We start from the raw sequence: 22,297 nt of genomic DNA on the forward strand, positions 1-22,297 counted from the left end.
ATCTAATCAAAATCCTGTCAGAAAGTATTTTTCCATTACCCCATGGCACATTACATTGGTACGGTTCCACATAATTAAGCCCTGCCACTCCAGGGGCGTTCCAGAAATGAAAACTCAGGGGAAAGGAATCATGACATTTTGTTATATATTTATGATTACCAAGACTAATACAACCCTGAAAAAATGTGATACTGAACAGGCTCCTTCAAATGCCACCTTTACTAAGTTAAACAGAATTTACCTTCTCTTTGAAAAAGTTATCCAGCAAACTGCAACAAGCTAAACTCATAATGTTGCAAATAGCCAGGCTACAGGCTTGTGGCCACTTAGCCCTGGGGACCAGAAGAGTTGGGTTCTATTCCTGACTCCTACAGATTTATGATGAGTCAGGACAAAGTCACTTTCTGTATCTCAATTTCCTCATCTATAAAATGGGAACAACAATAATGCTTACTGACTTCACAGGAGTGCTGTGAAGCTTAATTCATTATATATATATATAAGTGCTTTGAGATCTTCAGTTTGATCATGTTATAGGAATGCAAGGTTCTATGTCCTCTTTTCATAGCAGTAAGATGAACATGTAATATGTCTGAGTGCTCCCATGTAGTGTACTGTAATGCTAAATTTATTTTAAATTGTTTAATCCCCTCCTTTGCCCACCCCAAAAGAGGACTCGAACCTCAGTTGATGTAAACTGGCTTATTTCCAGAGAGCTAAATCCACAGCTGGTGTAAATCAGAGCTATGCCAGCTATAAACAAAAGTTCAGGGGTGTTTATAATGACACAATTATAACAACTATTCAGAAAACAGATAAAAATATACATTTTCAGAGAACTAGTGTACTGTATTTTTAAATGGAGAACCTGGATCATTTAAATTAGTTATAAAAAGTGAATGATCATTTTTGTAAGCACTTGATCAAACTGCATCCCTCTGCTACAAATCACAGCACTTGTGATGTCTGAAAATGTTTTAGAAATCTTTCAGGTAGCTGTACAGTGAAGTCCTCTTGTCAAGCTTCATAGATAAAACCGTCTGTTCGTGACACCTCACACAGGCACACTGTACCTCTAATTAAAGTATAACTACCACTGGCCATTGCTGATATAGTATATCATGGAATGCACAGTTCTACAATATTCAAAGAGAACTTGAACTATGTGTCCCTGGGGACTCTCCACTTTGGTAATTTTAATTCCACATGAAGGTTAGAGGTCCTTTTCCTTTCTCTTTCTTTTGCATCTAAAATGATCAGTATCTTAACTGCAACAAGGCAAAAGGTTTGCTGTGAACAATTCATTAAATGTATTCAGCCTTTTTTTTCTGCTTGTGAACTATTTGCAAACAGGTTTAGTGGAAGAATGGTTCACACAAACGTATTCCAGCTTGCGCATTGGTGGCAAATAATTTGCCAAAACTACTACTTCACATTTTCTACTTATAATTTGCTATGCATGCTGTGTATAATAAGCCAGAACAAAACCCTAGATCCAGCTACACCCAAATATTGGGACATTCCAGATCCAAGTACTGAGGCTTGAGCCCATCTCTATAGCATAATATCTTGTTACTATGCATAATTAATATTTGTAGGTCTGAACTTTTCTTTTTCTAACTTGCTTTATTTTTAACACTAGCAATGTTTTGGATCAAATGTGAATGCACCTAGAAGAACGGGACATACATTTTAACAGCTTTTGCAATAGCTACAGGACACAATTAGGTTTTATCTCATATGTGAGAGGTAAGACTACTCAGCTCCAAGATTCACAACTCAATAAAAAGTATTTCATTTTTCATCATGCCTGTAAATGTCAATTATTGCAAAATAAAATCTACTCAAGGGGTATATTTTTCATATGGAATTTGATATTGAAATTTAACAGGGACAGTATCACTTAGCAAAGAGCTTGGTTGTGTAATGATGCACACCAAACATTTCTCTATAGGAATCTGCAAGATTTTATTTTAGCACATAGTGCATTGAGTTCTTCACTTTAAGAATAAGCGGGCTGACATATAGCACATAATTTTGTGGCAGTATAAAGAACCTATCATACAAATTCCTTTCAGAACAGAAAACAGAAGCAGGTCAAATAGGCACAAGAAATGGGTGGTTTGAAATCCCTTTGTGTAGTGTATGAACAGATATAGGGGCAGATTCTTTCTTGCCATAATGCAGAAGGAGCCTTCCTTCCTGTAAGCTCCCTCCCCTCATGAAGGCACCAAACACAATAGCAGCTCTGTACTCTGGGAAATACAGAAATGTGGGGCCCTGGCTGTAGCACCATTCCTTGCAATAACTTGCAGAGGTGAGAGACCAGTCTGCATTGGGAGTGCTTCATGCAGGGGAAGTATACACATTGCACTGTCCCACTATGGTCATGAACTACCCAGAGGGATTTCAGTCTACCCATCTCTCCTAGCTATTTGACCTGCTTCTGTTTTCTCTTGTGAATGGAATTTGTATTACATATTTTTACACTGCTATGAAATTATATGTTATACACCTATCTGCTTACTCTAAAGCACAAGGACACCATGTGCTGGGTGCTAAAATATAATCAGCAGTTTTTGGCATGTACTGTTAAATAACCAAGCTTTTTTATATTGTCCTTGCTTAATTTCCATATCAAACACTATAACAAAAATGCACCTCTTAAAGCACTATCCTCCCACACACTTTCCTCAGAGTGGCAAGAAGGCTCACTGAGCTTAACATGGGGCGGAGCTTGTCTGGCACAATCTGATCCTTAATATTTTCGTGCAGTATGGGAAGATCTCGAAAACCAAATCTGCAGAAACTTCAACAGCCTCAGCACCTATAATTGTGTATTACCCAAGTATTTGTCCAAACTCAATTTTTACATACAAATATATATTATTATTATCATTAAACGTGTATATTGCAGGAGCACAGAGAAGCCAACTGGGTTTCCCATTGTGCAAGGCACTGTCCAGACATGTGCATGTATCCAAGGGATGAGGCATGCAAGCCAAAAACCTGGCCACATTAAAATTTAGAGGCTGGTTTTAAACTTTTGGCTTCTATGGGCCATCTCATCTACTCTCACACTTCAGTCCTATAAACTGACCAAACCCATTTGGTCTATTTCATGTTTCAGCTCCTTTTCTGCATGCCCCTCCAACATTCTTCTTTCAGATGACTCAGAGCAACGCTATCATCTCCTCCTCTCCATGACTTGCATCCTACTGAACTATTGGTATTAACTCAATCACTCCCTTCCTCAATTTTCTCTTTTTACTAACTTATTCATTTTTCTTTTATGGTCTGTACTCAGGGTTTTAAATCAAAGGGCCTCCAGTACTGCTTCAATAATGCTTTTAAAATGTCAATTTTCGATGAAATCATAAACCTTTCCAAGAAGCTGCATTCTCCCTATAGGAAGTTTTCAGCTGAGACTGCTCACACTTAATACGATGGAACTGAGTCTGGATTTTCTTCTATGTTCTATATGCACATTACATACAAAAATGACATTAAATAAATTCAGATCAGCTGTCAGCCTCACCCCTTTAGGTCACCCACCATCCAGAGAGACTCAAAGACGATGGGGGTGGCAACTGGCTGGACTGGGTTTGCTGGGGGTTTCCCAGGGTGTATGCCAGGGACTCCTTGTCCCTCCTGATTAATCACAGCTCAGTTTGGTGGTGTGCTGATAGTGGTATGAAGCTCTCCTGGCTGGAAGGGAGGGAGGAGCTGCCCCCGCTTTTAGAGTGAGCGGGGGAAGAACAAAAGGGAACAGAGGCACACATACAGAGGTGAAATGGGAAGAATACACAAAGAAGAAATGGAACAAATGATAAGAACAATGGAGAATAAAAGAAAGATTTCAAAAGAGATTATGGGTCAGAACCTCAGCTGGTATAAATCGTTAGAGCTCCGGAGACTTCAATGGAGCTACGTTGACATTCACCAACCAGGGTCTTGCCCACAGATTTTAAACTTTTTCAAATACACAAAACCAAGAGGAGTTCTCTGTTTCAGTTTGTGTGCTCAGGTCCTGCCCCTCTCAAGTTCTCCCTCTCTCCTTTATGCTTCTCTTCTTTCAGTAAAGAGGTCTGTACAACCACAGATTCTTCCCAGCCTTTTTTGCCACATCCAGTCATTTTTGCCATTTTATTGAACAGATCAGGTGAAAGGAAATTTATCTAGCATGAGCAAAATCCCCAGTGAGTAAACAGCCAACAAGAGGCGACAACAGGATAATTTAAAACTCAGTCAGACTTCACAAGTGCAAATATTGGGGCTGATCCCATTGAACTCCTATTCATTTTATTAAGAATAAGATCAGGCATATTCTCAAGAACAATGTTTTAAACCTCCAGCAGTCTGCACAAGGCAAGCAATACTGGGAGATAGGTGTGTAATTAATGAGAGGTTCAAGTGAGCAATATACCTGAAAAAAATGTATACAATAATATATGTCACAGATTGCTGAATGGATTTGTTTAAGAACATAAGAACATAAGAATGGCCATACTGGGTCAGACCAAAGTATCCTGTCTACCGACAGTGGCCAATGCCAGGTGCCCCACAGAGAGTGAACCTAACAGGTAATGATCAAGTGATCTCTCTGTTGCCATTCATCTCCACCCTCTGACAAACAGAGGCTAGGGACACCATTCCTTACCCATCCTGGCTAATAGCCATTAATGGACTTAACCTCCATGAACTTATGCAGTTCTCTTTTAAACCCTGTTATAGTCCTAGCCTTCACAACCTCCTCAGGCAAGGAGTTCCACAGGTTGAGTGTGCGCTGAGTGAAGAAGAACTTCCTTTTGTTTTAAACCTGCTGCCCATTAATTTCATTTGGTGGCCCCTAGTTCTTATATTACAGAAACAAGTAAATAACTTTCCTTTATTCACTTTCTCCACATCACTCATGATTTTATAGACCTCTATCATATCCCCCATTAGTCTCCTCTTTTCCAAGCTGAAAAGTCCTAGCCTCTTTAATCTCTCCTCATATGGGACCCGTTCCAAACCCCTAATAATTTTAGTTGTCCTTTTCTGAACCTTTTCTAATGCCAATATATCTTTTTTTGAGATGAGCAGACCACATCTGTATGCAGTATTCAAGATGTGGGCATACCATGGATATATATAAGGGCAATAAGATATTCTCTGTCTTATTCTCTATTCCTTTTTTAATGATTCCCAACATCCCGTTTGCTCTTTTGACTGCTGCTGCACACTGACTTCTTCAGAGAACTATCCAGGATGACTCCAAGATCTTTCTCCTGATTAGTTGTAGCCAAATTAGCCCCCATCATATTGTATGTATAGTTGGGGTTATTTTTTCCAATGTGCATTACTTTACATTTATCCACATTAAATTTCATTTGCCATTTTGTTGCTCAATCACTTAGTTTTGTGAGATCTTTTTGAAGTTCTTCACAGTCTGCTTTGGTCTTAACTATCGTGAGCAGTTTAGTATCGTCAACAAACTTTACTACCTCGCTGCTTACCCCTTTCTCCAGATCATTTATGAATAAGTTTAACAAATCAATGTAGACGTAAAGTATTTGAAGTTTCTTGTATGCATTGCATTTCTTTACCCCTTGTGCAGAGAGCTAGCATGAGGCCCTCTGCTCCACTTAGGCCACTGCACTGGGACTGCACAAGAGGTTGGCTGGCTGAGCAGCTGCAGTGGAGTGCCTGAGAAGCCCCAGCTTGCCATAAACTGATCTCCAATCAAGAAATGGAATCAGCATGGAAGATCAGTTTGGGGGAGGCCAGCACAGGGGAGGGGCTGCGGATCCACCTTTATGTCCCAATGCCCAAAACAACCATGGAGGGACTATGGCTGTTTTTCCAGCCCACAGTTTGGAGGAGCAGCTCTGCACACTGGCCCAAGTTGTGATGTGAATCTCACCTCTCTTCATCCTCACACTCCATCTGCACTGAGTCTGAATACTTGGGCTTCATGCTAGTGGAGTGAATCTCATCTTTGTTTTTTCCTTATTCAAAGTGTTCCTTAAGCCAGATGGATTCTTGGAATGGATAAGGCACATTTACAGCACATACCTTCAATGATGTGTTTTCTTGAAAGCCCCCTTTCTGTTTCAGCTCTACAAAGATACACCAAGTAAAATTACTATTAGGGTGGGTGTTATTATTATTATAAGACTTCTAAAAAACTGACGTTCTTAGATTTGCTAATTTTATATTCCAGTCAGAAAAAGCTTTGAATGTTTGATAAATGAGAAAATTAGAATTCAAATAACAGAGCTACCCTTCACTGGAGAAGAAACAACCAAATCCCAGAGACAATAGCATCCAGAAGCAACAACATTCATATTAATAATAACCAAGGAATAGTCATCCTTTCTATAGTAATGTACAATCTGACATGCAATTTATCATTCTTTTAGAAGCGGGAGAATGCAGTGATTAAGTTTAATTGGAAGATGAAGTAAAAACCAATACAAGCTTCAATTAAATTTGATGAACTAGGATTTGATTCAATCCCCTGTCCTAACTGGTCTCTTCAGAACAACCTTATTGAAACTTTCTTGTTCACACTACCTTTTGACAACTATTCCAAAAAGATATAAAATAGAATAAATTGCTTTTCCCTCAAATGTAGACATACAGTCAGTTTTATGAACTGCAACAAAGTAATTAATATGGGCTTTCTGCAGGGTCCTTATTCAGGCAAAACTGCACTTGACGAGTCAATAGGAATTTTGCTTGAATAAGGACTGCAGGGTCAGATCCAAAGTTATTAAACAATGACACAGTCTCTTCGCATATTGTATATTCTGTAGACATCTCACTTCTAAGGAAAAACTACAAGAAATTACATCCATTTTATGTGGCCCATATTTCAAATCTAAACTAGATTTAGAGGCAATATAACATTTTATAATCTTTCTTACAGACTGTTTAATTTTGTATGTGTTTGTAACATACCAACCATATTTTGAGTCTGAAGCAAAGCAATGGCACAATAAAGTAAAACTAGACCATTGCTATAAATCTACAGTACTCAAATGCATAGCATTCTCTTATTTATATCCAGAGTCTGCTGGAGAAACCAAAACCTATATCCTCTCTCTCCAGCTTCAAAATTTATGATAAATAACTTCAGTGAAATGACAAAATCATTTTACTCTTTTATACAACATGTCCAAAGAAAACCTCCCAGTTCCACATATTGCAGTTTTTATAAATTATGATAAGGAGTAAACTTTACATTTTTTCTTAGACATTCTGATAGACTTTGATTTTAGTGTGTTACAAAATACACCGTGCAGATCAGATTGGAAGGAAGGCAGACAGACAGAAAGGTTGTACAGAGTTTGAAAAGCAAAACTTGTTAAATTTCTTTGAATAATTTAACCAATAGTTCAAACACTGGTAACACATCAGAAGTAAATTCAGCCAGTAAAATTTGTGCTTCAAGCCCACAACAGAGGGCAAACTCTTTCATTTAGCTCAACACTAAGAGAGAAATGGCTCATTTTTATCTCAAACAAGATGGTCTTTTTTAACTGAGCTCACTGCGGGGAGTGATCTTAAAAATATCTCCCTGACCTGTGGGTTTGAGTTAAAACTGTGTTAAATAAAATGCTATCATGTTAGCAGGGTTGGGCAGCTTTCCTCCTATGTAGTATTATGCTGGTTGTGCTCCTTCTGATTTCATCCATGTTTTGGAAATGGGAGTTTAAGAGACTACACTTGAACAATCTAAATGAATTATCTTGCATCAACAGAGTGCAGAGGGGTTATTCCTTTTGGTACCATTTGCTAGGGTCTAATGCCAGGTTGATATCTTTGTTAAGCACTGACTTCTTTAAAAGTCATCTTCAAATGAGAACAAATTAGCCCCGAGATTTCACTAACCTGTATATAACTTGGTTGCCTTAAAACAGGGGTAGGCAAACTATGGCCTGCGGGCCACATCCAGCCTGTGGGACCATCCTGCCTGGCCCCTGAGCTCCCAGCCCCTCCCTTGCTGTTCCCCCTCCCCTGCAGCCACACCGCCACGCAAGCAGCCCGGCTTGTGCCCGCCCACTTCCCAGGCTTTCAGATAAGCCTGTCCTGCCGCTCTGAGCGGCCTGGTAAGGGTAAGGGTAAGGGGACGGGGGGAGGGCAGGAGGTCCTGGGGGGCAGTCAGGGGATAGGGGGCAGTTGGATGGGGCAGAGGTTCAGGGGGACAGTCAGGAGACAGGGAGCAGGAGGGGTTGGATAGGGGTCCCGGGGGGTCAGGGAGGACACGGAGCCGGGGGGGGTGGTCAGAGGACAAGGAGTGGGGGAGGGATGGATGGGTCGAGGATCCCAGGAGACCTGTCAGGGGGCAGGGGTGTGAATAGGGGTCGGGGCAGTCAGGAGACAGGGAGCAGGGGGTGTTGGATAGGGTGTGGAGTCCCGGAGGGCAGTTAGGGGACAAGGAGCAGGGGGGGTTAGATGGGTCGGGGGTTCTGAGGGGGAGCAGGAAGTGGGAGGGGGAGGATAGGGGGTGGGGCCAGGCTGTTTGGGGAGGCACAGCATTCCCTCCCCGGCCCTCCATACCGTTTTGCAACCCCGATGTGGCCCTTGGGCCAAAAAGTTTGCCCACCCCGCCTTAAACAGATAAAGCCATGCAGAATTAAACTGAATTATCTGGAACAATACAATTACAAAACTTACTTTCCACCCCAGTAGAGTTTTGTTGTTATGACCAGACTGGACCTCCTATACATAAAACAGAAAAAGTATGTTTTAATTTTGTTTTTAACAGGTATATGGAGTAAAAATCAAAACAAAATCCGCCCTTTTTAGGTGTTGTCCCACTCCCAAAGTGGCAATTTCTTTTTATTTACAGCTAAAGCAGTCATAAGGTTTGTCTTCAAAGGAGACTCTCAGTTGAAGGCTCTTAGCTTTGGCCTGGAGGACAATGCATAACTATGGCTCTATGTTCTGATTGCTTCTAATGAATAACTATACACTTTCTTATACCAGTCCAAGTGTAGATGATCAAACTTTCATTGTCTGATCAATAATGCCGTACAACCTTGTTACACTGCAAACAAAATGTGGACCCTAAAATAAATAAGGAAAGTAGCTTCTGTACTCTGAGATATAAGCAAAGTTAGTATTTTCCTGAAGATTTAGGGGACAATTCTCCTCTCAACTGTGTAAATCAGCTGCAACTCCATTGAAATCAATGGAGTTAACTAGTGTGAAAGTGATGGTAGTGAGAGAAAAATCAGAAATGCTCAGCTCAGCATTTAACTCTTCCAGAAAAACAAAACATATTAGTCATTGTTTTAAAGGCTCAATTCTAGAGTTCACAGATAAGGGATTTATGAAATCACATGCTCTGCTGTAACTGCTGCTAAGCACTTAGGCATTACAGTGTCACAAGAACCCACAGCGATTAATGATAAACAACAAACTATTCTGGCAATATCAATAATGCTGCTGTGTCAAGAGAAAAGAGCGTAGAAAACGTCACCAAAAGCATCTGATGTAAATTACTGTTATGAAACTACTTCAATGAGAAGCAGTATGAATATTTTTCAGAGTAGCAGCCGTGTTAGTCTGTATTCGCAAAAAGAAAAGGAGTACTTGTGGCACCTTAGAGACTAACAAATTTATTAGAGCATAAGCTTTCGTGAGCGTGAGCTGTAGCTCACGAAAGCTTATGCTCTAGTATGAATATTGTTATACAGTGACCTTGAGATATTAAAACCAAAAGAATGATCCATTTGCTAAGTTTGTCTATGAATTCCAACGTACTGTATTACTAAAACAAAGATCTATTGGCTGGAAAATACTTTGCTGTATACAACAAAATCTTTGTCTACCGCTCTCCAAGGGCCTGACCCAATGGCTATTAATCAATAGAAAGGCTCCCAATGATTTAAATGAACACTGAACAGGGCCCAGTATTTTGTTCTGACTTCAATCAGCTGCAGGACTGCAGCAAGGAAGATTAAACAAAATATGTTTCATAGTTTAAAATACTTAAGAAAATAATACAGCAAGTATTAGACACATTTGCTGACAGTGAACTCCATTAAATATGCACATGCAGAATGTATAGTTGAACAAAACGGCTCCACTCATAAACAAGCCTGAACATTTTGGGGGCAAGTTTTCAAGAACAGGGGTTTGTTCCTGGTAAAGTCAATGAAATTTCTGCCACTGACTTAAAAAAGAACAGGTTCTGACCTTATCCCTAGGGGACAGATTTGTAACTCCCTTGGGAATTAGGCATCTAAATACCTTTACAAATCTGCCACAGGTGCCTACCTTGAATATATTCAAAGGGACAAAAACATGTAGCAGTGTGTACAGCTTAGGCATCCTTTTAGAAAATCTCCCCATTTTTGTTTAAGATAATAAAAATTATTTTAATTTTAAAGTAACTCTTAAAATGCAGATCCTGAAGAGATATTCATGATATAGAGCAGCTACAGGATTTTTTATTTGTACTTTGCACTTTGTTCTGCAGCACACGGAGTCTCTCTTGAATAATCATCCCACTAAAGGATACTTATATTTGATGTGCTGAGAATTGGAATGCCACTGGGATCATTCCTTAGTGAAGGGATGAACAGGACAGATAGTGGAGATCTTTAAAGATCATATAAATGCCACTTAAGCTACATAAATACATGCTAGTGTACACACATGAATGAATCATTTAAATTAGGTCTAATCTCATATGAGGTATTCAAAAAGAAATCCCATCATGCTTTCTATCTCTTTATATATAACATTACATGGGGAAAAAAAACCATTGCTAAGATTGCAAAGTCAAGCAGTCTCAAGCCAGGAATCCAGAAAATGAGTACACAATTAGAGACCACCTATGAAAAGTTTGGTTTAAGTGACTTGCCCAGCATCACATAGAAACTCTGTCGAAGAGGTAGGGATAAAGCAGTTTTCCAGAGCAGTATTCAACTGCCTTAACCAGGAGCCCATCCTTTCTCTTCCTGCAATCCCCTGCCTCAATCATTGCACATTCCAGCTTCTAGAACAAATGAGGCTGGGAATCTACAGACAAAAGTCTCCTTCACTGCAACCTGATTGATCCCCAGAACAGGTCCATACTGTGCACTGAAGGAAGCAGGGGTCCTATGGAAAAAAATAGTGCGACAATGATGTTATTAAAGACTGTATCAGGTTGCACAGAAAACCTGAATTCTGGTATTTTCTAGCAGTAAAACAACATTTTTTCCCAACCCGGTTCTCAAAAATAGCTGAATCTTTCCAAAAAAATTTCTGCCCAAGACAGACACCTGGTATGGAAAATTTCAGCCGAACAAAGTTTGGCAAAATTATAAACAATTGAAAACAGGGGTTCATAACAGGAAGCACTGGGCAATCTTAGTAATAGGAAGTGTTACCAGCTCTGCCTAGGACTTTTATTCCAGCTTTTCCAACCTGCTACCGGATCCAGCACATGTTAAAAAAGCTACTATTTTTTAAAACGAAAGAATTCAGATATGTTCCGTGGTCCTGATCTTCTACACCTGAAGTAAAAGGGAGTTTTGTCATTGACTTCAATTGCAGTAATTGGCAGGCAGGCTCTAAAATCTATACAGTACCTCCAGCCCTTCTTTTCGACTATGCTTCCCAGAATCACCTCAGCCCTGGGGAGGAAAAAAAATGCATTTGAGTATAAAATACTTTAAAGACAAGAATGCACTGAACATAAAGTAAATCATGAAACCAATTATTCATTGGAAGTCTCTGCCATAAGCACAGATACGCAACATAAAAAAAATCTGCTCACATTCAACCTTTATTTTTTTCTGCTTGACACATTGCCCCATGTCCTTGCTGACCTGAATGCTGACCTTTTTTGCACTGTCCTTATGAGGCAGAAAGTTGTAATTTAACAATTTGGTGCCTGTGCTAAGCAGAATCAATGTAAATGTCACACTTGTAAAGTCAACTGTGAGTCAACTGATTTGTTTTTAATTGTGGCATTTCTCCCCTCTCCAAAGGTCAGCACAGAGTCAGACAGTGATTGGTCAGAAACACACTGCAGTTTCAATTTAGCTATAGAATGCCTACCAAACACATTGCAGAAAATTATAAGCCAAATCCTTAACTGTCTTGCACGGTCCCATATGGTCCAAATGCTGCAGAAATGACATTCTGTTGGGCAGGTGACCCAGGAAGCTGAGAAACTGTGCATCAGCCTGAGTGAGTATCACTCAAGTGACATCTATGGTGGGTCTACACAGGGGGATTTGGAGGAAGGAAGCTGGCCTGTTACCCATAAATGGGAGAATGGCCAGCACAGACTATGTTGCCAGTATCGCCTTGAAGCATGTGTTGATGTTAGGGTTTTCTTCCTTCATCCCCATTGTGCATCAATGCAGAGACAGAGGCGCTGATCAGCAGGTCTGCTGGGAGGTGCTGGGAGCTGGGGGGCTGATTGGGGGGCTACTGACGTATTACTGTGGCTCTTTGGCAATGTACATTGGTAAATTCTGGCTCCTTCTCAGGCTCAGGTTGGCCACCCCTGCTCTAAAGTATCTGCATCTATAGCACTTATCTATAGAAGAAAGTCACACCGGTTTAACTGCGCTGATACAGGGGGGTAAGAGAACATAAGACACTCCCTTACTCAGACTATGTGGGATGGCAGGGGAGAGAACAGCCTCCGCTGTGAGGGCGGGGCATGGGCAGAGACTTGGCTCCACCCCCTCTAATGATGGCCTGGGAGCTAAGCTGGCATGGAGAGGGAAGTAATATGTAGAGCAACAGCAGTTTACTTCCCCGCCCAGAGCAAGTGAGGTGACCAGGTAATGAACTGACATTCAGAGTGACAATCCATCCCCTGGTCTGCAGCTGGGGTAGCTGAGCTGCACACAGTCCCTCAGCTGCCCTAGGTGCAGATCTCACAGTCTAGCCCAAATGAATAAAGTGAGTGATTAATATTTGTCTAGAATCTTTTTCTTCTTCTTCTTCTTCTTTTAATTAAGCCATGGCATTAAGAACCTTAGTCCTCCTTCCATAAAAACCATTTCCTGACATTTTGGATCAGGATTTCAACGCTGTCAGCATCATGTGCTGTTAATCATCATTAAGAGGTGTGCTGACTTTTCATTTATTCTGGATGTTTTTCTCCCTACATCAATAGTGAAATGCCAGAGTAGGTTACATGTGAGATACGAGCAATGCACATAGACTTGTTAGTCTAATCCAGTTCTCTCCTTCGAGAATGGGAACCCAAAATAGGTTCTCTGTTTATTTTCTCAGTGTGGATACTGAGCTGGAACCTCAGCTGGTGTAAACTGACACAGAAGTTAATGGAGTTAGGACGATTTACCCAGCTGAGGATCTGGCCCATTATCTTCCACTAAAAAATCAGGACTTGATTTAAAAGTTCTTGGCAGGGGACCACTTTCTTCTTTGCCAGCACAATGGCATTGATGTAACTACATATAACTGACACTGGACAAAGAGTCCCACCCCTTTCCCCCCAGCTTAAAGATGGCCATGGCTGTAGGCCTTGCAGAAGTGATTAATTCTTCTGCACTCTTTAGGAGGTGGCCCTGCATATGGAGCCCTCTCTGTTCCCTGCTCAAGTTGAAACGGGGAAAAATGCACCCAAGTACCCTATTCCTGGCAAGAGGATAGGTGCCTGCCTGAGAGGTGGAAGAGGAAAAAAGAACACAAATGTCCCAGTATCTCTCAGAGGAAATACAAGGTTCCACATAAGCGTTTGTTTTTTAGAAAAACAGTGTTTATTAAGGTGTCATTGTAGGACAAGGGCAGGGTGTGGAGTAGAGCAGAAATCACCCCAGCAGCATGGTGAGTGTTTCACGTGGAGGGAAATGCTAAATTTTTACATCCAATCACCAAATCAGGAGCTTGGGCCAGATTTGCTGAAAGACTTGTCAAAGTCTGCTCATTGTATTGTATGGTATGGTAGAACCTTAAAAGCACCCAGTGAACTCTGAAAACTGGAGAGGAAAAAACATTTCACATGAAGCACTATGAAAGAAAAGCCCCGCTTTTCACACAGTTTGTAGTACTTTGTTACCCTGGGTATATGCTAAACCCCAATTTTACTAAGTTCTTGGGGGACCCCCAAAACCTCTAGTGAGATAAAACTGGGATGAAGTTCAATAACTTCTTAAGAGGCTGGGGGCACAAAGGCACTTGAGATCAAACTGAATTTCATAAAAGGGGAATATGTAACATCAGGGTTTATCTGTATCTAAAGCCAGTCTTTCACATTGGCAAAGCAGTAGGACATCAGACCTCTGCAAGCAAGGCCCCATGTTGGGTGATTTGCTCTTGTTCGCAAGGATGTTTAATCTAGAGTTTGAACACATAACTAAACTGGGAACACCCAAAATCCAAGGCAGATCATCCTCCTATGAAGTGTCTTAGTGCACTACTCCAGTGCGTCCCAGTATACATTTACATACGTCAAAATATACCTTAAATGACACTAGTGCCAATTTGCAGTAACTCCATAAAAGTCAATAGGGATACTCCAGATTTACACCAGAGTAACTGAAAATAAAACCTGATACACTTCTGTAGTTGCATTTGTTTAAAGGCTGAGTTAGGTTGGCAGTGAATAAATAGGTCCAGTAGTTAAACAAAGTGAAACTTGGCTGGGTAGAACACTCCAACACCTTGAGCCACACACACACACTTACTTTCCAGCTGCGTACACCTCCGCTGTATCAAACAGATTTACTCCACTCTCGTAAGCAATTGTCATTAGTTGTTCAGCAACCTTAGGGAAGCCAGAGACATACGATTAGTCAAGTGGCTGCAGAAACAATCCCCAGCATGCCTGACATGCTACTCACCATCTGCCCCAAGGAGCAGGGCTGTGGACCTTTGGTCAAAACGTGATTATCTGAACCAGAGTTAATTAAAACCCTGTTATCCAAAGGTCAGATATATCCCCAAGCGTATTTATTTATTTTTAGCTATATAGTGCTCTAATCAGAGTCACTCAGTGCAATAGAATTTACCGACGCAGGTAGAAAGCAGCATGAAACCCCAGAGTTCCCCATACTACATTCAGACAAAAGAAGGCCAGAAGGCAGTTTGTGACAGATAGTAGGGGTAACAAGTTCCAGAGCAAAGGCCCACCATCTGCAGGGCCCTGACTCCGTCCCACAGATATTCAAATCTAGGGACTGAACGAGCATCTCAGATGATTTCAAAAGTGACAGAAGCATGAGTGGAGAGGTAGTCTCAGGTAGCTGGGACATTAACCAAACAGGGCTTTATGGAACAGTCTTAACACCTTGACTTGCACTCAGAACTAAGTGGGAAGTGTTCCTAATGGTAACTATGGTATGTTAGGGCCTCATCTGTGTCTTGGGTTGGGGGAATGCAGCGCAGCGCATTTCCATATCAATGGAATTGAGGCTGATTTAAGGCTGTGACCTTAAATTGTCCCATTGTGCCTGGGCACTGCTCTTAAGCCAACATAAGTTGTTACAGGCAAAAAGCATAGGGTTAAATTCTGTTCTCAGTTTCACAGGTTTAAATCCAACATAAGTCTACTGAAGGCAGTGAAGTTTCCCTGGATTTTCACCAGTGTTACTGAGAGAGTGGCAGTCAGCATTCAGCCCAAATACCCAACAAGTGTGCTCGGATTCTCTGCAGGGAAGTGGGGGAAAGAATCCTCCCCTACAGGCTGCTGAGCTGCTGCAGAGTTCTGTTCCCTACTGCAGAGGGTCTCTTGCACAACTACCCCAGGAGCACATGGGTCGCACGCCATCTAGAACCCCAGTATGTGTGGAGGAGGGTTAGGAATTACACCTGAGAGGAGAATTTCCCATGGGCATTTATAGTAGTTATACATATATACTGAGCAGAGAATAACCCTCGGATATGCCGCAATACAGTACCTAGGTGAGGAAGGCTTAGCACTGAATGTAATTGCCATTGTTGGTTTCTAACACAATGATGTTGCTTAAACATGGCAATTGTGTGAGTTTTCAACGTCAGCTAGACTGCAGCAAATATATCTAATAAAAACAACAATTCCACAAGCCCTGCTTAGTTCTTTCCTTTCCCTCAGTCTTTAGGGCTGGCTGACAAGCCTAGACATTCTAAAGGATGTTATGAAGGTCACGTGACTCCTTGCTGCTTCTAGTAAAGAGGAATTGTATAGCCCTGTTCATCCTGTTAGCATACAAAGCAATAACAGCAGCTACGGCCAATGCTGTTTGTGTGGAGTACATGTTTGTACAACACATCTGAAGTAACGGTTTTTTTTCTGCAAAATACACCGTGCTGTTTTTGCAGCTAACACTGGACTTTGATATACATTTTGCAGTTCCCAAAGGAGACAGAATGTGGTGTGAGATGAACTACAGCTACTTGTAACATCTCCTGGACCTACAGTTGTTTAATAAGGGAGACTTAGGAGCATATCTGACTTTTGCACATCTGCGCTATTCTTTTGTTCTTTGTGCAGGAGATTGGAAGACAAACTGGATTGATTTTAAGGTAATTGCTTGGTTTCGGCTGCTTTCCAGTTGAAGTGAATGGCAGCACTGCAGCGGTGAATTCATTGTGCACTGTTTTATTTTGGTAATTTTAACGGACTATTAAAACACAGTGCTGCATTTCCAAATCACTGCTGCACTCCTCTGAAAGCACCAAGTGCTTCAATGGAGAGCAGCTGCAACGAAGCACAGAGCCCTGGCCAGCAAAAAGGAGGGATGTAGAGGAACCAGCAGTTCAGACTCTCCCAGTTTTCTAAAGGAAAACAATTGTTTTAATGCAACCACAGTCAACCCCAGTTGGTTATATGGTTAATTGGTTTTTGACCAAAATGGATTGTGAAATGTAAAGTGGGCTGGCTCAGTGGTCCAGATAACAGAGTGGCCCAATATCAGGAGGAATCAAATTTCTTCAGCTCCTAGAGGCACCCCTTTCCTAGAAACTTAATTTGATGTCTCAGATGGAGTGTAATCCCCAGAAGTCAGTATGGTTATGATAGGATCCCCAAGGAATACATGGATGAGATTTTTAAAAGTGACTAATGATTTTGGGTGCTTTGATTTTCAGTGCCCAGCTTATGACACCTTAAAAAGGCCTGATCAGAAAGTGCTGAGCTCCTCTCATACTGTATGGAGTCTCAGGTTGGGCCCCCAAAAATCACTACTCACCTTCTGGAAATATTGACCATATATTCCTGCCCACCCATGCATCAGAATATGAGAGGAAGTAAGACATATCTACCATTTCAGTGTGTCCTGAACTGAGGATACAATATATAAAATATTTAAATGATACATACTGTATAGAATATCTACAATATTATAGAATATAAACTATAGAATATAAACTATAGAATATAAACTTGATTTGTTTTTTAATCGAGAATCAGAAAATGTGCTCCCAGAAGAACAAAATTCAGAGACTTAGGATGAATTTCTAAGCACTGAAAAATTAGAATCACAAATGGAGCAGGGTAGGAGTGTTGGGTCAGCAGGACATTTCAAGACTGGGTATTTTTTTTTAACTTATTCAAAATAGACTCAAACCTGCCACAATGTTACTTACAATCTGACACCAAACACACCACTAAAAATGTTTTTAAAATATGGCGTTTCAGATGAAAACTTGATGGGTAGCAAGCTGCAATCACAGTCCCAACCCTGCACAAATAACTTAACGCACCTGAATAATCCTATTGAAATCAATGACAACTTTTCCTGCCTGTAAAGATAAGCTCATGCACAAGTCAGCATGTTGGAGTCCAGGTTTAGGACTGCCCTTTGGACTCTGCTCCCTAGATTGAAGGAAATCATGAATCACACACTTTGCAGAGAGGAAATACTGGTCCTCTTGGGATCATTGCTATTGCTTGCTGGGAAATGATGGTGGGAGTTGTATGCAGCACTGCACTGCACTCTTCCACACACACCGTGTAGGCCCAAGGTGTGGCTAGGCTTGCATATAAATGCACACCTGAAAATCTGGGGGCAGGTAGAGAACTGATATGACCTCAAAGGCCTACAGAATTAAAGGTGTTTATAAACTCTTTCACTCTAACATTTAACAGCAATAGGGTCATGGTTATTTTCTACAAAGGCCTTGGTTTTACTCGGTTACTTGGCAAACTCCCAAAAGCATTCATTCAAGATGAAAGTTTATTGATTAAACATACAAAAAAGGAGCACAGAATTAAAACAAAAATTTATATTAAAACTGTGGTTTAGTGATCATGCAAAACAAATTTAGTTATACCCTGTCAAAGTCTCTCTCCTTTTGGAGTTAAAATATCAGTCTTTTTTTTTTTAAAACAACCTTTGATGAAAAAGAAAGTTAATTTTACTCTCAGTCCTGATGTGGGATGGGCATTCATTTTTCCTGTTTTTAACATAGACACAAGGTGGACGAGAGACAGGATAGAAAAGGTGGGAGAAATATGGCTGTCGATGATGTTTTTTTGAATACTGGACCACTGGAGTGGATGCTTTGGCTGGCAAGTTTAGCATGACACCTACCGCTTGGACTCTGGTTCATGTTCTGGTCAAGGACAGTGGCAAAAGCAACTCAAAAAGGGAAGGGAAAACAATACAGGATCTTATGTGCCTCTACGGTGCAGCAATTAGATATCCCCACTGCTGGGCTGAGTACTGGATATCATGATAATGTGATATGCACTGTTGCTGTCTTAGCAATGCTGGTTCCAGGATAATGTGCTGACTTTCAGCACTCATATTTGAAAACAAAGTTCCTTAAACAAGACCACAGCCAGCCTGCTTTCCTCTCAGGAAGCAAGTCCCTTGGCCTGATCTGCTCCTCATGACTTGAGGTTGAAGGAGCTGAGATGAGTTGCAATGAGTTGCAGTTCTGGCAGGTTGGGGGATGCACTGGGGGGGGGAAACAAAGATTCTTCTTTTTTTCCCAATGTCTCTTTTTAAGACCCCCCCCAAAAGGAGTTAAGTTAAATTCATTTCCATAAAGCCAAACTTGGCACAGGTGACTTCATTCTCACATTTTCTTGTTTACAAAGTATGATCTCACCATAGTCCTTCACTATGGTCAATAGGCCATTTTTCTTTGGGCTAATTCAATTTTTCTGCCTGGTTTTCTGGCACCTGTTCATAGCATCGATTTATTGGGAAAACTTCACTTATTTTGCATGATTAATTCTCAGGTAGGCAAAAAGTCATAAGCTATCGTGACATCTTATGAACTTTCCCATACTTTTCACAGTTGAATTTAGGGTAAATATGTTGGCCCAATAATCACAACAGAACCCCAGTCTACTTTAGTTCTGGCTGTCCCAGAAACCTTCTGAGATGATGTTTTGTAGGGAGGAATATCACAGAGTCTTGCTTAGGAAATAAGGACATGGCCCATTTGTGTTAGACATAATGACCTCATCTAGTCCCATGCAGCTGCTACAAGCCACAGTAAAACAAGCCCGAGTAATATGCACATGATATCTGTGCATTAGTGCAAGAAGAGCCAGAATATAGATTTATATCAACATTCCTTTCACATGTGTTAAGGGAAATTTCTTTCCTGCAGGAAAAGTCCTTTTACAGTTAATAGAGATGAAACCAATAGAAATGTAATAGGATCCTATAGATATTCATCTGTAACTCTATGGAATGTAATATAGAAAGGATATAGTTCTTAATTTTTTTAACCTTCCTATAAAATTCTATAGCAGGAATATAATTCTTCAATACATTTCATAGGATACTAAAACCCCATCATTTTCCATTCAACTCTATCTGATTCCTAACATTTACTGAAGAGAGGTTTTCCATTTGTGTTGATTTTTAGTGAATTTATCACTTATGAAATATGCTGGGTTGACAGCCTTGGAGACTGAAGTCTTCTATTGATCCACCAGACAAATCACAGCAATGTGAGCTTCCCCATATGGTCCTGCCAATATGACAACTCCCACTCAGAAGGAGTGCCTCTAGGGATGACAGAGGAGTTCAGTCCATGGCTCATTCAGTCCTTGGTAGGATGCAAATTAGTTTCAAATGCAGTGGTGACTGACAGACACTTGCCATCTAAAAAAAGTACCAAGACCACCAACCCACTTCACAATGGCCACTGAGAAGCTATCAGATAACAACTTTGGGTTATACCAGCCTGGGATAGACCTGAACCAATTTTGCATCAGTATTTTGAAATAGTTTTTTCTTTCTTAAAATGTTTTAAAATGACCACATTTAGATAAGTGAGAGTATAAGACTTATTAGACCAGATATATCCTGGGGTAAGCCTACTGAAGTCAATACACTTCAACCAGGGATGAGTTCAGCCCCTTGTCTCCTGACTTAATGTCGAAGATTAGACTGACTGAATCACAGAATTCCAATGCAGGAGTTCTATAAAACTGAAAGCACCAATTATTCAAATTGTTTTACTTAGATTTGCTTTTTAACTAGAGATAGACCTGAGTTGCAGAGTTCAGATCTGAACTTTCCCAAAGTTTGGGAGAGGAGGGGCAGAGGTTCAGATCTTGGATTTTGTTTTGGGCCCAACTCTACTTTTAGCTGATAGGCTGGGTATGAAAAGACAAACACCAGAAGTCATGAGGAGTTTTTAAATGATCAATATCAGTGATAACTAAAGGCCTGATCCTACAAATAGCTGCTCAGGTTGAAATCCTGGCCCACTGAAGTCAATGGGATTTTTGCAATTGATTTTAATGGGGCCAGGTTTTTACCCTCTGTATTTAAAATGCTGCAATACAAAGAAGAATCCCCTTTGTTATGCTATTGTATATTTTCATCAGTCCCTTACATACCATTTGTAAGATAAAATGGTTTCTCTCTCTTTTAAAAAATCCTCTACATCTTAACACACAATACTTCTCTCCTTCCACCAAGGTTATTGACACTTTCTCTGTCCTGGTGCTTCGAGTGAGGCTGCTGCAAGTTTTTGTTATGGATGACTAATGTCCATGAAGTTCCCAAAGCTTAGTAAAATATGTGAGTTACGCAGCACCTTCAAAGGGTTATTAGCAGGGACTAAGAACCATCCGTTACGGCCAAGAGTCAGTGTTGTCAGTGTAAAGCCCAAAGATATTTTCAGTTGTTTCATCTATACTTTTTATGTCAAAAATCATCTGGCACCTCTTTATAAGCTGACACTGTGCCTATATTTATGACTGTACTGGATTACTTACGTTATGCCAAAAAAAAAAAAAAAAGGTTCATACATCTACTGTGGGAACAATCAGATTCTCATTACAACTGTCAGTGGTAAATGCTGATCCTTCTTTTCATAGCTGTTTGGAATATTTTTTTTAATGGAAAGGTTTTTTTTATTAAATTTAACCTTTGGAAATGTCATAATCACTAAGACTTTGTGAAACGTAGCAGAAGTGCAAACTTTCTGTTCCTGTGTATGATAATTCTCTGTCATTTCCTGTTACAGAAATAGACTCTGCTTATTCTGCTATGACTTGACTTGTACAAAACATTTATTCAATTTTATGAGTTTTACTTTAACCAAACATTACTTACGTCATCTGAAATTTGACCTCCAAATGTGACCCATGTCCCTAGAAAGAATAAAATCATTGGTTACTGTTAAGGATTTTGTTTAAATTTACAGTACACAGTATAATTATAATACTTTTCCTCAGGTAATCTCTTTATTATTTTTTTTAAATGGCCAATCTCTGTAATGAGATGTGCTTGTTTAAATTTAATTGGCCAATGAATCACAGAAAGGCTGAGCTTTCATTTCTTAAAGAGGTGTGTCACAGAAAGGTAGGGTGTTCTTCCATCTGGTGTAGAGGAGGATGAAATGTCTTAAGAGCACACTGCTGATGGCTAAGTCAGTTTGAAAATGACCTGAAACTAAAGTGAGCCCCATACTGAGCTCAGCTGAAAACTTTTGTCAAAGATGGATAGATTTCATCTCCCTATCTCCTAGCAATCGCCATAGCTCCCTCTCCATAAACGTCCAACAGGCCTTGCTTCTTCTTAAACCACCCCTCAAGTTCAAGTTTCTGAATTCTGGCTTTCAAGACTGGACAACCCTACTCTGGCTTCCAGTTCTGCTCTCCTTTCTTCCTGTTTCCACACTCACAGGGGTAGATTCTCAGCTGGTGTCAAGTGTTGTGGCTCCACTGCCTGTCAATGGAGCTATGACAATTTACACTAGGTGAGGATCTGCCCCAGCACTCTGCTTGCTCCATTCAAGCTTCCTGCCTGATCAGCCGCTTTGTATCTGTCTCCCAGTCTCATTTTTGTGCTTGGGACAATTTAGGGGCAGCGAGGGGACAATTCACATTGCCCCGTCCGCAGGTACCGCGCCCCCAGCTAGCATTGGCCGGGAA

At 40.6% G+C, this 22,297-nt stretch overlaps 1 protein-coding gene across 5 annotated transcripts in view; it reads right to left on the bottom strand.

The window, feature by feature from the left end:
- Window positions 1-22,297, bottom strand: part of KCNAB1 (potassium voltage-gated channel subfamily A regulatory beta subunit 1) — a 242,096-nt gene that overhangs the window by 45,484 nt on the left and 174,315 nt on the right. For all 5 annotated transcript variants that reach the window (XM_043491524.1, XM_043491525.1, XM_038417509.2 and 2 more), the window contains 5 exons: window positions 21,477-21,514; window positions 14,655-14,734; window positions 11,574-11,618; window positions 8,665-8,709; window positions 6,058-6,101 (listed from right to left, as the gene is read on the bottom strand). In XM_043491524.1, coding sequence (XP_043347459.1) covers window positions 6,058-6,101; window positions 8,665-8,709; window positions 11,574-11,618; window positions 14,655-14,734; window positions 21,477-21,514 — 252 coding nt within the window. The remainder of the gene's footprint in view (window positions 1-6,057; window positions 6,102-8,664; window positions 8,710-11,573; window positions 11,619-14,654; window positions 14,735-21,476; window positions 21,515-22,297) is intronic.

Source organism: Dermochelys coriacea, chromosome 9 (genome assembly GCF_009764565.3).
Source record: "Dermochelys coriacea isolate rDerCor1 chromosome 9, rDerCor1.pri.v4, whole genome shotgun sequence".
In the NCBI taxonomy this organism is placed as follows: domain Eukaryota; kingdom Metazoa; phylum Chordata; order Testudines; family Dermochelyidae; genus Dermochelys; species Dermochelys coriacea.